Source organism: Monodelphis domestica, chromosome 2, assembly GCF_027887165.1.
Source record: "Monodelphis domestica isolate mMonDom1 chromosome 2, mMonDom1.pri, whole genome shotgun sequence".
NCBI lineage: Eukaryota > Metazoa > Chordata > Mammalia > Didelphimorphia > Didelphidae > Monodelphis > Monodelphis domestica.
In genome coordinates this window covers 446,293,222-446,312,129 of record NC_077228.1, presented here as the reverse complement: position 1 = coordinate 446,312,129, position 18,908 = coordinate 446,293,222, and the positions used below count along the sequence as shown (strand labels likewise).

Sequence of the window (18,908 nt, the reverse complement as noted above, 5' to 3'; positions counted from 1 at the left end):
TTGGAAAAATAAAAAATAAAAAAATAAAAAACCCAGATCCCACATACCTATGCCTTTTTATGTCCTTAGTGAACAGAACACCATCCCAGGAAAACCCAGTGTAGGTCTAATATCCTGGACTAATCAAGTGGCAATTCTGTCATCATTCAAGAGAAAACTAGCATAATTTGCAAAGGTTAAAGAATTAAGCAATTGTTCCCACCAAAAATATTCACTGATCTGTTGAATTCAATGCAGAGAGCATTGATTAGTAGAATAGGTTTTTTGTGTTTTTAATTTTATAAAACAATGGGATTAATTGGCAACTTATTAAAAGTGAAATATAGTATAGCCATCAATCTCCTGTGAAAACAGCTGAACAGGGGAAAGGGTGCTGATGCATCATAACTTTAGACCATCTATAAAGCTTTTAACTGAGTTGGTGGTACTCAGATATGAAAATCTTGTACAATAACCAATAAATGCACATATGAACTGAATGATACTAATCTTGATGGTCGATAAAAACCAAATCATCAAAAAACACCTAGATCCAGTAGATCAAAAGCTCCCTTCCAACAAGGTGTCTCTCACATGTATCAGAACAAGTGTCCTTGGAAAGTTATCATGAAATAAGTGCACTTGATAATCTGAAATTTAATTATTAACAACAAATGAGATGTACATTAATAATCACTATAATAAGGGATGGTCCAAGATGAAGAAAGATCCCATATATATAGTTCAAAAGTTCTTCACCTTTCTGTGTTAAGGGCCCTCTTTGGGGTATCTGATAAAAACCTATGGACTCCGTTTCAGAATAGGGGTTTGTTACTGATATCTGTAATTGAAAGAAATGTTATATTTCAGTTAAAGGTTAGTGAAGATTGTAATTTGCTTTTTCTATCTAGGCTCAGAGACCCTGTGAAACCTAACCACTGAATCCTTTAGGATTCATGAGCTTGAGTTCAGGAAGGGACCAAATTCCCAGCCAATGTGGTCCTGCCTTGCAGTTTGCCAGAAATGGCTTACATAGATAAGCAACAGAATGGCTGAGAGAACTCCTTTCACAAGCCCAAAGGAATGGTAGAAAGTGACAGAAAGCTTCATCCAGCTGACTTTTCAACCTCAGTCTAAACCCTCCCCCAGAATCCTTCAACTAGTCCCAAAATTTCACCTCAGTCCCCATATGTCACATCACCTGACCTGTCCAAATCTTGCCTCCCAGCCTGGCAAATTAAGACACAAGTCTTTGTGACTCCCAAAATGTAAGACTTCTGGGATCTGATGGTTTCCAAGATATTTAATTCATACAACCCTATGTTAAGAAACTTTTTCCCCAGATGCTCCTGCTTAGACTGACTTGATCTCATCAAAACCAGAAACAAGGTGAGTCCTCTGGACAACAGATCCATAACCACTCAAAAAATAGTTCAGCCTAATCATATACACAAGAAAAAGAGGCTAAAGGATGCCTATTATACAGACTACCATAAGCAATTATAAAAGAAAGCTAGAGTGCTCAATCTATTAGTTGATATAGATAAGAGAGAATATTCTGGACAGACCCTACAAATAGACAATTTGCTCAGCATTAACCAGAAGAGTAGGTGTAATTACTTTTTTTAAAAACCGTTACCTTAAATATCAGTTCTAAGTGAAAAGAGCAGTACAGGCTAGGCAATTGGGGTTAAGTGACTTGCCCTGGTCACATAGTTAAGAAGTATCTTGAGGCCGTATTTGAATCCAGGACCTCCTATCTCCAGGCCTAGCACTCTATCCAGGGAGCCATCTAGCTGACTTGAGTCAATTACTTTTGAGGAAAATAGTTATTTTCATGAGCTTGAGATATTCTTATTAAAAAGTCTGTTTTTTTTAAAAGCACTAAAATAATTCATTCAATTTTTAACATTTCTCTTCCAATCATGTTTATATTTAAGTTCAATGAGAGAAATCTTAATGTATAGAGATTCACGGCAGGTTTATCTGTATATCCCCACATTAATTAGATAAACAAAAATGATAATAATCACAGCCTATATGCCAAAAATAATTTAAATGTGAAAAAGTTAAGAAAATTTTAAAAGATAAAATAAACTGAACTAGTTTCTCTTATATCACAAAAAAGATACTCCAGATTTTAGAGGCATTCAAGAAAAATATCAAAGTAATAGCTTCATATTAAAGTATCTTCATGGCTAATATATTATTTTAATTTTTTATTAAATTTGCACTTTAAGGCCTAGTGCATAAAAATTTTGTTTGCTTTACAAGGAATTTTGTCAAGTTGCTGAAAAACAAAACTAGATTTAGAAAATGTAAGCAGTATCACACAAAATGTTATTAGTAAAAAGATCCTTAGAGATTAAACTCATCCTATTTTATAGCTCAGAAATCAAACTACTATCTCTGGGTAACAAGTAGAGAGGCTACATGGGAATTCATATCGCTATACTACAAAGAAGGTCATCCTTCCTTCTTGTGAACCACAATTTATATTTAACAAATTTATGTCATTCTTCAAACCCAGCTTTCCAGAATGTCCATACTATCATATCATAATAATGATCAAAGAGAAACTAAGGTAAGCATATTCACTCAGAGCAAGACTGAAAAAAAGGCCCCCTTTCCTCCTCACAGGAAAAGCCAGCACAAGTAAATGCCAGCCAACAATTTAACCAGAGATGATAGAAGAGTACATGGAAGCTAAAGGCATCTCCAAAGTGTGTTGCTCAAAGTAGCCATGGTTCTCAGACCCAGAACTGAAAACAAGCAATACTCTGGCCTTGTCTAGAGGAGTGTTGGTGAACCTTTTAGAGATCACATGTCCAAACTGTGCCTTCAAGACGCCTATAAACAAACCCCCAGCATTACCCTAGACAGCAGAGGGAATAAGTGCTCACATTTGGTTGCTGGGCAGAGGTGTGAGGCATGTGAAAATTGTCTTCAGGTGCAGTGGAGAGGGGCAACAGAGAAGCCTCCTTTGGCACATCTTCACCAACATGATTCTGAGCATTAATCCCCAGTACTCTTCATTAGAAGGCAAAAAGCTCAGAGTACTCGGACAGAGACTGGGGATGACAACAAATGGGAATTACTCTTACTGTTCTAACTAGGTCCCAGACCTCTATTCAGTCTAAGAAACTCAAATCAGGCCTGAATTCTTAGCACTCTGAATCTAGATGGTGGGGTAGGAGGGACTAAAATCTGCCAGCACTCTAAAATTCAGAAATAATAGGAAAGATAGAAGTCAGTTGCTGGGGCTCAGATAACAGCAAGAAATAGAGAAATACTATTCAAAATAAAATGTGTAACATAAGTATAGTCCATCTACCAAGATATACACTGCAACTATAAGAATACAACTAAAAAATACTATAGAATTTATTATTTATTAAGTGAAGAGATATTGAAAATTACCTAAATTTATTTTTCCAAAGAGATGCCAATCTCTCTATCAAAGGATTACTTTAAAATACTAGACAAATTAATTGAAAAATTCATCGAAAGGAACAAAAGATCAAGATACTCAGAAATAATGGGGAAAATGAGAAGAGGGCCTACAAGGGTCAGCTATAAAACTCTTCTAGAAAGAAGTAATCATTAAAATTACTCAATATAGACTTTTAAAAAAAGTTACTCAATGAAATATAATCAAGTCAGAAAATATATGAAGATAGTGGAATAAGGCAGGAAATCACCTGACTCTCTACCCCCCCCCCATTACTTTACATCTCAAAAGTGAATTTTAGAGAGGTGAAAATAATTTTGGACAAGTTGGAATAAAGAAGTCATTAACTTTAAAATAGCTTGGGGGGACATTAGGGAATATTTGAACTCCCAATGTGGAGATCTAGCCAAAACAAAATGCAGATACTGTCTGGCAGATATCACATAATCAACAAATAGCAAGCCCTAGGGACAGCTGTGTAGATAGTGCCCAGAGCTGCCACAGATTAAGGAATTTTCACCACAGGAAAGTGTGAGAGTTAAATGGATGATCAGTGAAAAATTGCTGGAGGCATCCACTGGCACTGGATGCAAGCACTGGCATAGTGATCAAATCAAGTCCTAGGGTGGCTGTGGTTAACGATGCAACAGTGAGTATAGTCCCAGAGAAGTATAGGTTGTAGTCTAGTTGTAGTCTGTAGAAGCATTCGTTTCTCTTCCAGGAAGGAGGATCGCTCAAAGACCTAGGCATAAGCCAAAGGAGAAATGAATATAACTGCCCTTTGGATCACAGAATACTGAAAGAATTAAAAGCTCAAAGACCTCCAGACAGAGTTCAGAAAACAACAGCATTAAAAAACCTAAAGCCTAAGACATCATCCCTTCTCCCACCGCTAGTAGAGTCCAACATTAAAAGCCAAGAAATTAGGTTTTTGTGTTTGTTTTTAAAAAAGGCAACAAATAGAGAAGAACCAGATCATGGTGATAGAGATTAGATTCACTTAGAAGACAATGAAATCAAAATAGCTAATTATAAGTGTTCTTGGAAGAGCTTAAAAAAAGACTTTAAAAATCAAATTAGAGACAGATTGAAGAGAAATTGGGCAAAGGTATGATTGGGCAAAAAAAGGAGGGGGAGCTCTGAGGTAGCAATCATGAGACAAAGTTAAAACAAAAATAAATTTAATTAAAAGAGATTAAGCAGGGAAACTGCATTATGTTAAAATGTACCAAAGATAATGAAGTGATATTCATATAAAACATTCATACACAAAATGTTATAGCATCCAATTTTTAAAGGAAAAGGTAAATGACTTATTAAGTGGGGAATTTCAACCTTTCCCTCTCAGAACTGGATAAATCTAACCAAAAAATAAATAAGTCAGGAAGATGAATAGAATCTTAGATAAACTAGATGGAAGACATCTGAAGAGAACTAAACGGCAATAAAAAGGAATATGTCATTTTTTCAGAGGTATTGGGCACCCTTTACAAAAACCAATCATATATTAGGGAATAAAAACTTTATTGTTAAATATAGAAAAACAGAAATATTAAATGCATCCTTTTGAGATAACAAAATGAAAATTACTTTTTAGTAGTATTTTAATTAAGGATCATGGAAAACAGATTAACTAGAGCCTAAACTTAATCTTAAATAATGAGCAAGTTAGGGGGCAAATATGATAGCTCAGTGGATTGAGAGCCAAGGCTATATGAGGAAATATATGTAAGGAAAAATAGCTCCACCCATCTTCCTGGCAGCCACCACAATCTAAACAGTTGTTGTTAGTGTAAGCCAGATGCCCTGACATCAGCCAATGCCAGTAGGGGGGCTGTAGTATATCAATGGTGAATGAGGAAGCAGGCCAGCTGTTTTTACTTCCATGTGGGTGCTGGCAGTAGCTGCTGCCTAATGAGCAGCCAAATAGGGAAGCTTGATTAGTTTCTGCCTGTCTGTGTGTTTCTCTCTCTCTCAGATCTTCCTTTCCTTAGCCTGTCTATCAATAAATCATAATAAAACCATTAAGTCTATGGACAGACTCATATTTTAATCTAAACAGATAGGAGGCTCTGGGTTCAAATCTAACTTCAGAGAGTATGCATGTATGTATGTGTCCCTGGGCAAGTCACTTAACCTCCATTGTCTATGCCTTATCACTAATTTGCCTTGGAACCAATGCATAGTATTGATTCTGATGTAAAGTATTATGACCAAGTGGGATTTATACCAGGAATACAATAATTGATTATTACATCAATAACAAAAGTAATAAAAATTCATGATTAGATGCAGAAAAATCTTTTGACAAAATACAACACTAATCTCCATTAAAATATTTTAAAGAAAAGGGATATATGGATTTTTCCTTAAAATGATTAGAAGCATCAATATAAAGTCATCATTATTATCTGTGATGGAGGATAAGCTAGAAGCCTTCCCAATAAGATCAGGAGTGGAACAAGGGTATTCAGTATCACCCCTTTTATTTAATAGTTAAATATTGCTAGGAATAGGAATAAGGTGAAAAAAGAAATTGAAGGAATCATTAGGCAAGAAGGCAATCTTTCTCTTTGTATAAAATATGATGTTATGTATACTTACAAAATCTTAAAAGATTGCACTAAAAAGCTAGACAAAATAATAATCTTAGCAAAGTAGGATATAAAATAAAGCCACATACATCATTAGCAAGATGATATAGTTAGAGATATTTCATTTAAAATAGCTCTGGACAATATGATACCTGGAAGAACACTTGCTAAGACAAACTCAAGAACATGGACATAATTATAAAACACTTTCCATATACAGTCAAATGTAAATAATTAGAGAAATATTAATTGCTCATGAGTGGGCCTAGCCAATTGACATCCTATTTAAATTAATTTGAACAAAAGGTCAAGTATTTTGAAGTAATTAATGGAGGGGGAGGGGATTTTGAAATATAAAAGAAGGAGGTCTAGCAATACCAACCAGTTTTAAGATGGTAATTATCACAACTATCTCATATTGGCTAAGAAATAGAATGGTATATAAGTGGAATAGAGCAGGTATACCAAACACAGTAGTAAATGATTATGTTTGATAAATGTAAAGATTGAAGTTTTGGGGATAAAATTCTAACTGGTTAAAAAAAGATTGTTGGGCACACTGCCAAGTAAGTCTCAGAATATAGATCAGTATTTTATACCATGTACCAAGATATGGTCAAAATGGACACATACTCTAGATATAAGGGGACATATCATAAGTAAATAATAGCATGCAGCTTGTTGCCTATCAGATTTATGGATAGGAGAACAATTTGTAAATAAGAGAAGGCATTGTGAGACATAAAATGCATGATTTTGATTGTATTAAATTAAACCAATGTAGCCAAAATTAGAAGAAAAGCAGAAAATTAGGGGGGAAATTTTATAGAAAGTTTCTATGATAAAGGCCTCATATCTCAAATCTATAAACAACTGAAACAAATTTATGGCTGTCATTACCCAAATGATAAAATGTCAAAGGATATCAAGACAGTTTTTGGTAGATGAAATCAAAGATTTATTGATAGATTGACACAGGCAGATATCGAAGATATGTCATATAAAAAATATTCAAAATTGGGAAACCAATACACTGTTGATGGAACTATGAAATGATCCAATCATTTGAGAGCAATCTGGAATTAAAGCCCAAATAGTTATAAAACTGTATATACTCTCTGACTTAGCAATACCACTATTAGGTCTGTTTCCAACATGGATCAGGGGAAAAGGAAAAGAACCTGTATGCTCTAAAATATTTATAGCAGCTCTCCTAGGGTTAGCAAAGAACTGGAAATTGAGGGGGGATGCCCATCAACTTGGGAATGGCTGAATATGGTGTGGCAACAATTGAGAAGGAATGCTCATTTGTTGAAAGAACTGATGAGCAGAAAGATTTTAGAAAAACATGGAAAGACATGTATGAAAAAAGTGAAAGGAACAATCAGGAGAACATGTATACATAATAATGTTCAAACATTAACTGAGAATAACTAAGTTATTCTGAGTAATATGAATATTCAAATCAGCTACAAAGGACCTATGAAGGAAGATGCTATTCACCTCCAGAAAAAAAAATAACAACACGATATTATAGAAGTATATTATGTGGTTTCACATATAATTGTGTCAAATGTTGGCCTCTAGTGTAGGGTTAGGAGAAAGGGGGAGAAAGCTTAGAACTCGATTTTAACAATAAATAAAATCAATATTTAAAAATATTTGTAAAGTATTTAGTACTGTATCTAGCATATAATAGATATAACTGTAAATTTAAGTAAATGTTTATTTCCTTCCCAATTCAGAAACCATTATAAACATAATAATTGATAAAAAGGAAAACATCCTCAATTTTGGAGAGGAAAACTAGAAAACCAAAATTGTTTTTAAACCATCAACTTAACACCATATAGTAAAATTTATTCTATGACATAAGAGATTCTTTCATAAAGGAGCAAGGAAGAAAATACATTTCAAACCTATGGATAAGGGAAAGTTCATAACCATACAAAGGACAACATCACAGAAAATAAAATTCAAAAGGCAGATTACAGAAAATCTAAAAAGTTTTTCACAAAGTTTTTCATTAGGAGTCAACCAAAATTAGAAAGACAATCAGCAACCAAACCCTCCCCACCCCCATCAAAAGTTTTGAATAAAGGGTTTTTAAAGGAATTCAAGCTATTAACCAAATTAAAAATGCTTCCAAATTACCAACAGAGAAATGTAAATTAAAGCAATTCTCAAATTAGCAAGGAATATACTAATAAAGGAAAACTACATTAGAGGAGCTATGTGTAAACAGGCACAGATACCTTACTGCTGGAGAAGTAATTTTAGAAAGCAATTTAGAATTATGCCCCCTAAATCCCAACTGTGTATATAACCTTTGATCCAACAATACCATTACAAACCCTGCATCCCTCCCAGCAAAAATCAAAGAAAGTGGGGAAAAACCCATATGTGCAAAAATATTTATAGAAGCTCTTTGTTAAGGCAAAAAACTCTTAAGAGGCTGCCTATCATACCTGATCGGAATGAAAAAGACAGTTTCAAAAGAAATCTAGGAATCCTTTTAAGAACTAATGCAGAAGGGGGCAGCTGGGTAGCTCAGTGGATTGAGTCAGGTCTTGAGATGGGAGGTCCTAGGTTCAAATATGACCTCAGACACTTCCCAGCTGTGTGACCCTGGGCAAGTCGCTTAACCACCAACCCCACCTTCACCCCCCCATTGCCTAGCCCTTACCACTCTTCTGCCTTGAAATCAACACACAGGCAGAAGGTAAGGGTTAAAAAAAAAAAAGAACTAATGCATCAAAGTCAAGGAAGACAATTCAGAAGAACAATTTATACAATAGTAACAATACTCAAAAGAAAAATTGAAAAGTTAGCAATGACCATCCACAATTCCAGAAATAATTAAAACATATTGCCCACCTCCAGAAAGTGATGAATTCAAGGTGTAAAAAATAAGGCACATTCTTGGGCATAGCCAATAAATGTGAGTATTTGTTTTGTTTCACTGTATATTCCAGATACAACTGTTTTGTTTTTTGCTTTTAGGGGTTTTTTTTGGGGGGGGGTGCACTTGGAGGACGGGGGTATCAAAGGAGAGTTGGGAAAGGGGGAGAACAGTAATGGGGTTACTAAAAGAAAAAGAGAATAAGATCCTTGTACAAAAACTTCCAGATACAAAGTAGAATAGAAACAGAGGATTTTACTTTAAGGATCAAGTCTGTTATGAACAGCTTGCTTTTTAAGTATATAATAAAAAAAAATCTGACTTTACTTTCAAAGCCATGGTTTACTGGTGTTTTCACCTGATCTTTGTTCCTTTTTTTGTCCAACAAGGGACAGTATGTGTGTCTCTCTCACTCACACAATCACCCACAATATTAAAATCTACCTTTCAAAATGTAAAAAAAAAAATGTAAAAAGGCAAAAACAGAGGAAAAAACTTCAATCAAAAATGGAATAGAAAGAGAAGGAAAAGCAGAAGAAAAAGAAAGATGAGAAATGGGGCATCTGTGCAATTCAAATTATGATTAGAATTTGATTTAGAGGTGGGTAGAAGTAAACTGACCATTTCTGATATAGCTAAGATTTAACTAATGCTCTTGCTGAGATGACATAGCAACTCCAAATTATTCTATTTCCCTGGATCAGAGGTATGTAATATACCCAAATCTGAAAGGAGATCACTCTAAGCCACAACAACTACAACTACCACTACTACTCCTGTTTAGATAATGTTTTAATATTCCGAACGTAGTTTATATATACTGTCTCTGCTTCTCTCCTCATTCAGACTCATTTTCCCTTGGATATCCCAACCAAGGTACTAGGATGACTTTCCCATTCCTACCTGCTATGCAAAAGTGGCTACAAGCATATGACAACAGGAACATGCACTAGTCTGTTCAAATCTAAGTATAAAACATTTGTTGGTCTCAGATAATCCCAAGAAATAGCATGTTAAAGGTCCTCAGCCCAGAGTTCGAGATCCAGATTAAGCACTAGAAATAGTGAGAGGTTATTTCTATAAATACACAGAAAACAAAGAAAAGAAAGCTAACATCCAGAGGATCCTACACCTAGATCTAAAGAAAAGCCAATGCCATGCCCTCAATGACCAGGTGATCTAATTTTGTGAGTTCAGACAGTTGGGATTCAATGTGAATGTAAAATAGCCAATTTAACTGTTTTAACAGCTATCCCACTAAGTATATTAACCATTATGGAGGCGGATTATGTATTGTTTGTGTAAATTTCTGTCAGTTGAATCTTCTAATTTCTAAGACAGAACAAAATAAACAATTGTTCTATAGAATGCTAGTCAGTCATTCAACAAGCATTTATGAAGTACCAACTACATGCCAGGCACTAAGTGCTGGGTATCCCATAATTAAAAATAATAATAGTAACAAAAACACCATAGTGGAAGATATTCCACTTTGTGCTGGGACAGCACAGTTAACAAGATCACTCAATGCACAGCTAAAGGTGCACCTATGTCAAGAGAACTCCAAGTAATCATTTTGATATAGTAATTACATCAGTCCTTTGAACTGACTTCAAGCCCTTTACATCCAAATAGCTATGATCACTGTTCCTATTATTTGTTTCACAAGATCTATAGAAAGGTATTTCTGCTCAATTAAATGGCAGAAGATCGAATCAAATTCCCACTAGGGCAATGCTGTAGTTATATTGACTATCCCAATTAATGCTTATGGGCCTAATGATTTTGGTTGTCCCTAAAAAAGTCTCTGAGCCCAAGTCTCATTTAAGACCCAGTAACTTAAGTAAGTTAAGTTTCTCAAGGTCATAGCATACAAGTAACCGTATATAAGCCATACAATCCAACCCTCTCATTTTAAAGATTATGAAACAGAGGCCCCTATTGGTCATAACTAAAAAAAAATCCAGGGTCAAAATAATGGGCTTTGATAATATTTCTAAGAAATGATACACTATATAAAAATCTAAAAGTTCAAAATAAATCCAGATACCCCAAATAGGCACCTCTAACTCTTAATGTGAAGTTATTTCCTCAATCAATAATTAGTTAATATTAACATTCTTTTTAAAGGCACAAAAATCTATCAGACTTTCAAAGTAATCTTTTATTACTTATATAATGTGTCTCCTTACAGCTGTTACAAACTAAATCATTTTACAAGTTTACTTATCACATCATTTGTACCTCCCACCTTTCAAAGCTTTGTCCCTCACTCAAACTGCATCAAGGCTGTGAGCCACACTAGAAATGAGAAAAGTAAGGGAATAGATTGTAGCTTCCCATGCATATTCTGTCATGTTGTAGAAAAAGGTACAAGTAACTCTTAGAAATTCAATAAAATATGAGAATGAATTTTTTAAAGGTTTTATGAGTAGAACTTAAGTAACAAGGTCATTTTTAAAGCAACTATCTTATCTCTATTTCCACTTCTTAAATAAAAGAAGAGTGAAGTGTCATTCATCTGAACTAAGCAGGCCAAGCAAAATACCCTGTGATTCCTATGTTCTCCTCAATGTCGAAATGGGTGGATAAATTTAAAGCCTGCTCTCTCAAGAGTTGCTTTATAGGCAATTTTCTCCCAGTATCAAGGTCTGCAATTTCCATTTGGCTGCCAGTTTGCGATTAAATTCATCACCTTTATTATAAAAATGTGTTGCACTCCATGGCCTACTGCACAAGAATTGTAAGGAAGGCATTTTTCACTGCTAACAGCAGTTTCGTTCTAAAGCAACCACCACATTCATTCAGACATTAGCTTCTCCAGCCTGATACAGAGACCTATCATTCATGGAAGAATCGCCTAACAATCTATGTACCTTAAAAGAAACTAAATTTTATACAAGAAGCATCTTTCAGTTGAAATTTTAGGATAAAGCCAAAACACATTATTAATTGCTTTACAAGCCCAATGAAACAACAAAAAGACAACGATTAGTAATACTGCCTCCACTGCCAAAACATAGATTTCAGTAATTACTTTATTGCAGGTTTCCATATTTCAACAAAAAACTTAAAACGATCATTGACAGAGATTGAGCTCTCCTTTTTCATTATTGTTTTGAAGGAGCATGATTTATTTTATAGTTTGATATCAACCATCTGGGAAAAGCTTCAATGGGAAAAAAAAAGATGAAGTATACAATTATGTTTATAGAATACTTTCACCTGACTTTACCTTTCTGATGAGAAGCAAAACTTTCAAGAAAAACAGATAATTTTTGTAAATATACCAGGGAAGACATAATGAAGAAACTTATTAAACTTAAAACTACTTTAAAAATGATAAATCATAAATCATTATAGAAATTATGAAAATCACTGGTCAGGACAATCAATTCAATGTGCCCTTTTTGAGTATTTGCTGTGTTCTTAGTTATACTTCACCCTTTCTCCCAAACAGCAGAAAAATAAGTATTTCTTTTATTCCAAATAAATTTGATAACGAATCTTTGTTGCTTTAAAAAAAAAGATGGAAGTGAGAGCCTCAGTAATTTAAGTTTCTTTAAGATATACTATATATCAAATGGAATTTTCAAGCAACTCCTTCCTAACAAATTGTTAAGTGGCAATACTGGAATAATCGTGAATATCTAGACAAAGGGATAAAGAGAGCAAAACCTTGGAAGCTACTTCTAAGTGTCACATGATCAAGCAGCTATTCTAGGTCAAGAAAAATTTTAGACACAAAAGGCTTAAAAATGATGAATATCACTTACCTAAGGTCAAAAATACACCCTCAAGTGCTGAAAATGCCAAAAAATAAAAAAAAAAGTAAATCAATGGGAAGAGGCATAAAATTGACAAATTTAATTTTCATTCATAAATTCATACTGCCTATTGAAGTTGAACCATCTGGCAATGCCAAAGGATTGGTGACAAGAACTTTCTTTTCTAAGACTTTTATAAATGTGCTGTGAAACTGTAGGTGTTTCAAGACTGTATTTCCCAGGATGATGGCTATCCCTAAGGCTTCTGGGATCAGAGCCCTAGGTTTACTAGTGGCTGTCACCATTTAGAGGATTAAGTCCCCAAGATGCTAGTGATGGTCTCTGACTTGCCTGGCACAGGCTGTCTCCTGTTTCTCCCTCAGGGTGTCTTGTTTCTTTCATGTCCCACAATTAGTTTATCCATTCCCCCTAAAACTGGCATCTACTTTGTTTCCAATTCTTTGTTATCCCAAAAGGTGTTGCAACAGTTTGGTTTTTCTAGGACTTTCTCAGAGTAAAAGCTTAGCAATAGAATCTCTGAGGCAATGAATAGATATTTTAGTCAATTTATTTGCATAATTCCAAAGTACCTTCTAAAACGGTTGTCCAAATCCATAGAGCCAAATCCCTCCAACACTAGTGAAAAATTATCCCATCTTTTATCACCTTTGTCAGTTTGCAGAGTATAAGGTTAATGCTTAATCTTTTTGATTTTCCTAATTCTTAATGATTTGGAGCATTGTTTCATATGATTGACAGCAATTTGTAACAGTTAAAATTTAGGAATATGGGAAGACTGAGGCAAAGAAAAGAGATCAGTCCCTATCACTCACATGACCAAAATGGAGAAACAGTCTCAGAGGCCTCTACCTCCAGCCTCCTTCAGAGCCACCACCACTTCAGAGCAAAACCTCCTCCTCTCAGAGCAAAACTTCTCAGAGCAAAACCTCCCCTGCTGTCCTCAGACCCCACTATCTTTAAGGAAACCATCTAAGTCCCCTCCCCTCAGTTCTCACATCTATCATCACTGTCGATGTCTCCCCTGTGCCAATGGTGGCTCTAGCTTAACCCAGGACTGCCCAGAGGTCTGTGGCTTTGCACATGTCTGTTGAAGGTCATATTCTCAAATAATTAAATCTTGATCTTTGCTGCAGCCCTTCCTAAATCCTGTTACTCTGGGTAGGGTGGAGATTATAAGTTCCAAGACCTGGTTCTGTCATTCCAAGTATCTCTATTGTATCAATTCTAAAATCAATCATGACTCAAAGAACTTCCTGTTCTATGCTTAAGCATAGGTCAAAGCCCTTTCCATTGTTTAGCAAAAGGTTTCTGTCCTAAAGTAGTCTTAAATAGGGAGGAGAAGGATCCTCCCATGCCAAGGAGTTTCACATTCCAATAGAGTTCTTACTATAAGTAGGAAATTTCCAACATTCATAAGTCTAAGAAATTTTAAGGTTTACAAATTCTTTTAGAGAACTGTTGAAATTCTTTCACCACATTATCTATTAAAGAATGGCTTTATGGGGCATATATTAATTGTGTATAAATCTTGAATACCCAAACTTATCCTATTCAACACTTTTTATCCTAGATACATTAATTTTGTTTGTGAGGAAATTTTTTAGTTTTATGTATAATTAAAGGCATCTATTTTGTTTTCTATAATTGCCTTCTTGGTGTTTGATTAAGAATACATCTCCTATCCAGAGTTGTGAAGTATATTATCTGCTTCTCTTCTAGTATTGTCATTGTATGATCTTTTATCCACATATCTATTTAGAATGTATGTGGAACATAGTGTGAGGTATTGATGTAATCCTAATTTCTGTTGCATTCCAGTTTTCCAGAAGTTTTATCAAAAAGGTAGTTCCCTCGGTTTCGCATTCATTAAATGTTAGGTTATTTAGACATTTGATCTGCTTTTCTATTTTTTTTAATTGATACCAGATGGTTTTGATTGTGGCTTCCTAATATAATTTGAGGTCTAGAAGTGTATTCCACCATTGTACCTACCTCTCTTCATTAATTTTCTTGGATAGGCTAAATCATAGTCATAGTATAATCATTGTCCATAACACAGTTGGCAGTTTTGGTCTTTTGGTTCTATCCTTATCTACAAAGCAAGCCCCTAGAGTTTGTTTTGAACCTTAGAAGGTTCTTAATATTTACAAAATTGAATTTTTACCATTTACCTTCCAACTTTCTGCAAGTTTACATATGGGGAGTGGTAGAGGGGGTTTGGGTACTGGTAGACATAAACAAACCAGTTTCTTCCTCATTGAAGAATAGCTTCCTCTCTCATGCATCTTTATTTCATTAATGAACATATATATAGTCTCTCTACTTTCCTTTAGTTTGGTCTATCCCTACTTCTTCATTTCCTTATTATCCATTTGCATTCTTTAATACCTTCCAATTTGGCTTTTCTAACTTATCACCCTTTAAGAAACTTAATTCTGGTGATCAAGTCTTTTATTCTTCCTTTGTAATAAATGTTATATAAAGTAGTATAGTGGAAACAGTGCTAGACTCAGGAGTTAGGTGCAGGTCTGCAATCCTGTTTTCAGTAATTCCAAATTATATGGCAAGTCACTTAATCTCTCAGAGGGACAATTCCCACATCAATAAAATATAGAGAAAAATGCCTATAGTACTTTTTTCCATGGTTGCTGTGGTGAGAAAATTAGAAAATGTTCATTAAGTTTTGTAAACTTAAAACAATTATTTCTTCACATGCTACAAAAATTCAGTCTTGAAACTCAGCTGAACTACTTAAAAAAAAAAACCAAAAAACTTTAAGATAACCTTGTACAACTTTTTCATTCCCAAATCATCCTACACATACCCCTCTGATTAATCATAATAAAAACTATTTTCAGATTAACAACTAAAATTCTATAAGACTTCATACAAAGCACTTTACATATACCATGATCTCATTTGAGCCTCATAATAAACCTTTTAATTAGTTGCACTAAGGGCCTGCACAAAGATTTAAAGGTTCTCCATTATCTTACAGGAGAAAGTCAATTATTATTCCCTATACCAAGAGAGCCCATAATCTGACCTCTAACTACATACAATTCCACTCATATCCAACTGTACTGCAAGAGCAAAATTAAAGCAATATATCTCTCCTATATCGTCAATCCTACAGCATCTACCTCTGTCCCAAATGAAATGCCATTTCCCATCTTTCTCACCAAGCTAAACATGTGAAAACTGATAATTTTTTAACCATCTATCCTATTGAATTTCTTCATCTTAGGTTTGCTCCAAAATCCTAGTCTTTCAACAAAGATCTTTTTGGCTCTTTTTTCTATCCCCTTACAGTTATCAATTCCTCCAAACCTTGTGTCATATGAAAAAGAGCTAAATATGCTATCTATAACTTTATCCAGAAGTCACTGCTTAAATTTTTTTTTAAATAGCATAGATTCCCCGGGGCAATCAATAAATGCCCTTCTGGCCAAAATGACGTAAGACCATTAATAACTATTCTTTGAACTTGGTCATTCCACCAGTTCTAAGACCCGTCTAAGTGAACTATGATCTCAAATCTCTCCATCTTTTCCACAAAAGTAACATAATAACTAAACCTTTACAAAAATACAGGAAAGGGTACCAGGTCCAAAACTGAAGGAATCAGAGGTATGCAGAAACTGAAAGAAGTTTTCTTGTACATCCCTTTCAACAAACACCACTCCCAACTCCCAACCCCCAACCCCCAACCCCCCCCCCCACCTGCTACATGGCACAAAAAATCTTTCTTTTTTAATATCAATACTAAGACATAAAAAATGAAAAATGGCAATTTATATATTTATAAGAAACTGCAGTTAACCAAAACGGTAATGGAGAAACATAGGATAGGTCTATACTAGAGTGTTTTACAAAAAAGGACGGGCTTCTATTTAAAGAAAAGAAAGAAAAATGATTCTTTAATATAAAAAATGGTCAGATGGAATAATCAGAAAAAAGAAATGAATTGCTCATGTACTATGAGAGAGATATCAGATGGACTAGTACCCAAGAAATGTTAAATGGTCTATAGAATATGTTAAGTAGCACTTCTCTGGAAAATTTACATCATCTGGCAAAAACCCAGCTGAGCCCAGAAATGGATTTTATTTTTGCTTTCTGGACTGGACAAGTTTATTAGTAATAACTAATACTTAACATAGAATATGACATTCTCCTAAGCCTTTTACAAATATTCCATCATGTGATCCTCATAATAACACTGGGAAGTAGGTGCTATTATTGTCTCCATTTTATAGATGAGGTACTGAAATAAACAAGGGGTTAAGGGATTTGCCCAGGGTCACATTGCTATTAAATATCACAGGCCATATCTGAACTCAGGTTTTCCTTATTGTAGGCCTGGAGCTAGAGGCTAATCACCAAACTGCTTAATGACAGCTTACTACATAAAAGAACTACCTAGTTTCATCAGTGAAAGGAATATTTAGACCAAAAAAAAAATTTTTTATGAAAAAGTTCAGAGTAGTTAAAAAGTCATCTAACATAACTTTCTCACAAATGTTTATACTTCTGTTTATCAAAAAGAAACATATAAGGTACTGTTCAAGACTAAGGTCAGATAGCTCACATTCCAAGTCAAATATACTAGAACTCAAAATTACAAGCATAATTATGAAATCATCAAAGTCCTAGACAGGTAAAGCCCTAGATGGTTTTTAAAAGTTCAAATCCTCAGACTTTGGAATCCTCAGAATTTGGAAGGAAGATGAGAAGTCAGCATCTCTTAAGAAATCACAGGACTGGATAAGCATTAATAGACAAAGTAGAAAATTATTCTTCTGGTACTCCAAGAGAAGAAAAATAGATTTTGTAAAATAGGCAACCTAAAAGTAAGACTAAACAAATGGCTTCTAAGCATCTAGAAAAATGAAACAAGGAACTAGCAGCAATTTACAATGAATAAAATCAAGTCAAATTGATCTCATATCCTTTTTTGTTTAAAGCAACAAAAAAGGGCAACTAAATAGGAGAGTGATATAAACTAAACAGTAACTTTTTTTTTTTATATGGACCTGTGATTTCATGGGTATCTTGGTGAATGAAATGCTGCTAACAAAGCATATCTGCAACTATTGACTTCATAATGTTAAGAGGACAGCCTGGAGGCAAGTTTTGTTTTGTTAAAAAGTCAATATGTGGATCGTGAACCCAGATCCTATGGTCAGCTCTTGAATGAGACTCCACAAGATAAAAACAGAAAGGTAAATATTTTGCTTAAATTTATTGAAATTTTATTTATTACAAAATATGACTGGGCTTTAGATAAGGTACATTCTCATACCTCACATAAGAAAAATTTTTGCAGATGAGATTTCAAGTAGTATAAAAGCATCTCCTGGGATTATTTAGGAAACTACAAATCTATTGCCTTTAAGAGTAAATATAAATTCTATTTGTTGTTTAAAGTTCTTCATAACCTAAGCTACCTTCTTCAGTCTTTTTTAACCTTACTCCTTAAAAGAATATTCCGAGATATACTGGCCCTCTTGTTTCTTAAACAAGATATTCCATCTCCTCACTGCCTTCATTTTCAATGACTGTCCTCCATACCTAGAATTCCCTTCTCAATTCACACTCACACTTGGCTTCCTTCAACTATCAACTAAAATTCCACCTCCTAAAAGAAGCCTTTCCCAATATTCCTTAATGCTAGTACATTCCCTCATAATTAACTCCAATAATCCTATATCTTGATTGAACATAGTTATTTGTGTGTTGTCTCTCCCATTAGACTGAGAGCTCCTTAAGAGAAGGGACTTTGTTGATTTGGTTTGTGTTTGTGTTTGTTTTTATTTTTATTTTTATTTTTGTTATGGTTTGGTTTGTGTTTGTTTTTATTTTTATTTTTGTTATCCTCAGAACATAAGCTTTAGCACAAAGCAAGAGTTTAATAAATGTTTGGTGCCTTAAGGTTAAGAATGTAGAACCAGAAGGGACCCTTCAAGTCCAACTTTCTGAGAAGAGATTAGGAAAACTAAGGTCCTCTGCTTTCAACTCTAGGATCTAAAGAAATCTTTGTTAAAAAGATTAACTACTGCAATTCCTACTTAGTCTTTTATAATCTGATCCAATCAGAACTATCTAGATATTTCCTATTACCAGTTCCAAGCTCTAAACCCTAACCTTCTTTATGAATTCAAGATTGTAGAACCCCAGGCTAAATCAGTTTT

The 18,908-nt window shown here is 34.4% G+C and overlaps 1 protein-coding gene across 22 annotated transcripts in view; it reads right to left on the bottom strand.

Moving 5' to 3' along the window:
- QKI (QKI, KH domain containing RNA binding) overlaps positions 1–18,908 on the bottom strand; it is a 182,524-nt gene that overhangs the window by 131,467 nt on the left and 32,149 nt on the right. For 10 of the 22 annotated variants that reach the window (XR_008915881.1, XR_008915882.1, XR_008915883.1 and 7 more), the window contains exon 2: positions 12,703–12,729. The exons of the other annotated variants lie outside the window; for them this stretch is intronic. Coding sequence is in view for 7 of the 10 variants with exons in the window: in XM_056814371.1 (XP_056670349.1) it covers positions 12,703–12,729 (27 nt within the window). In the remaining 3 variants the exon portion in view is untranslated. The remainder of the gene's footprint in view (positions 1–12,702; positions 12,730–18,908) is intronic. 22 annotated transcript variants of the gene reach the window in all.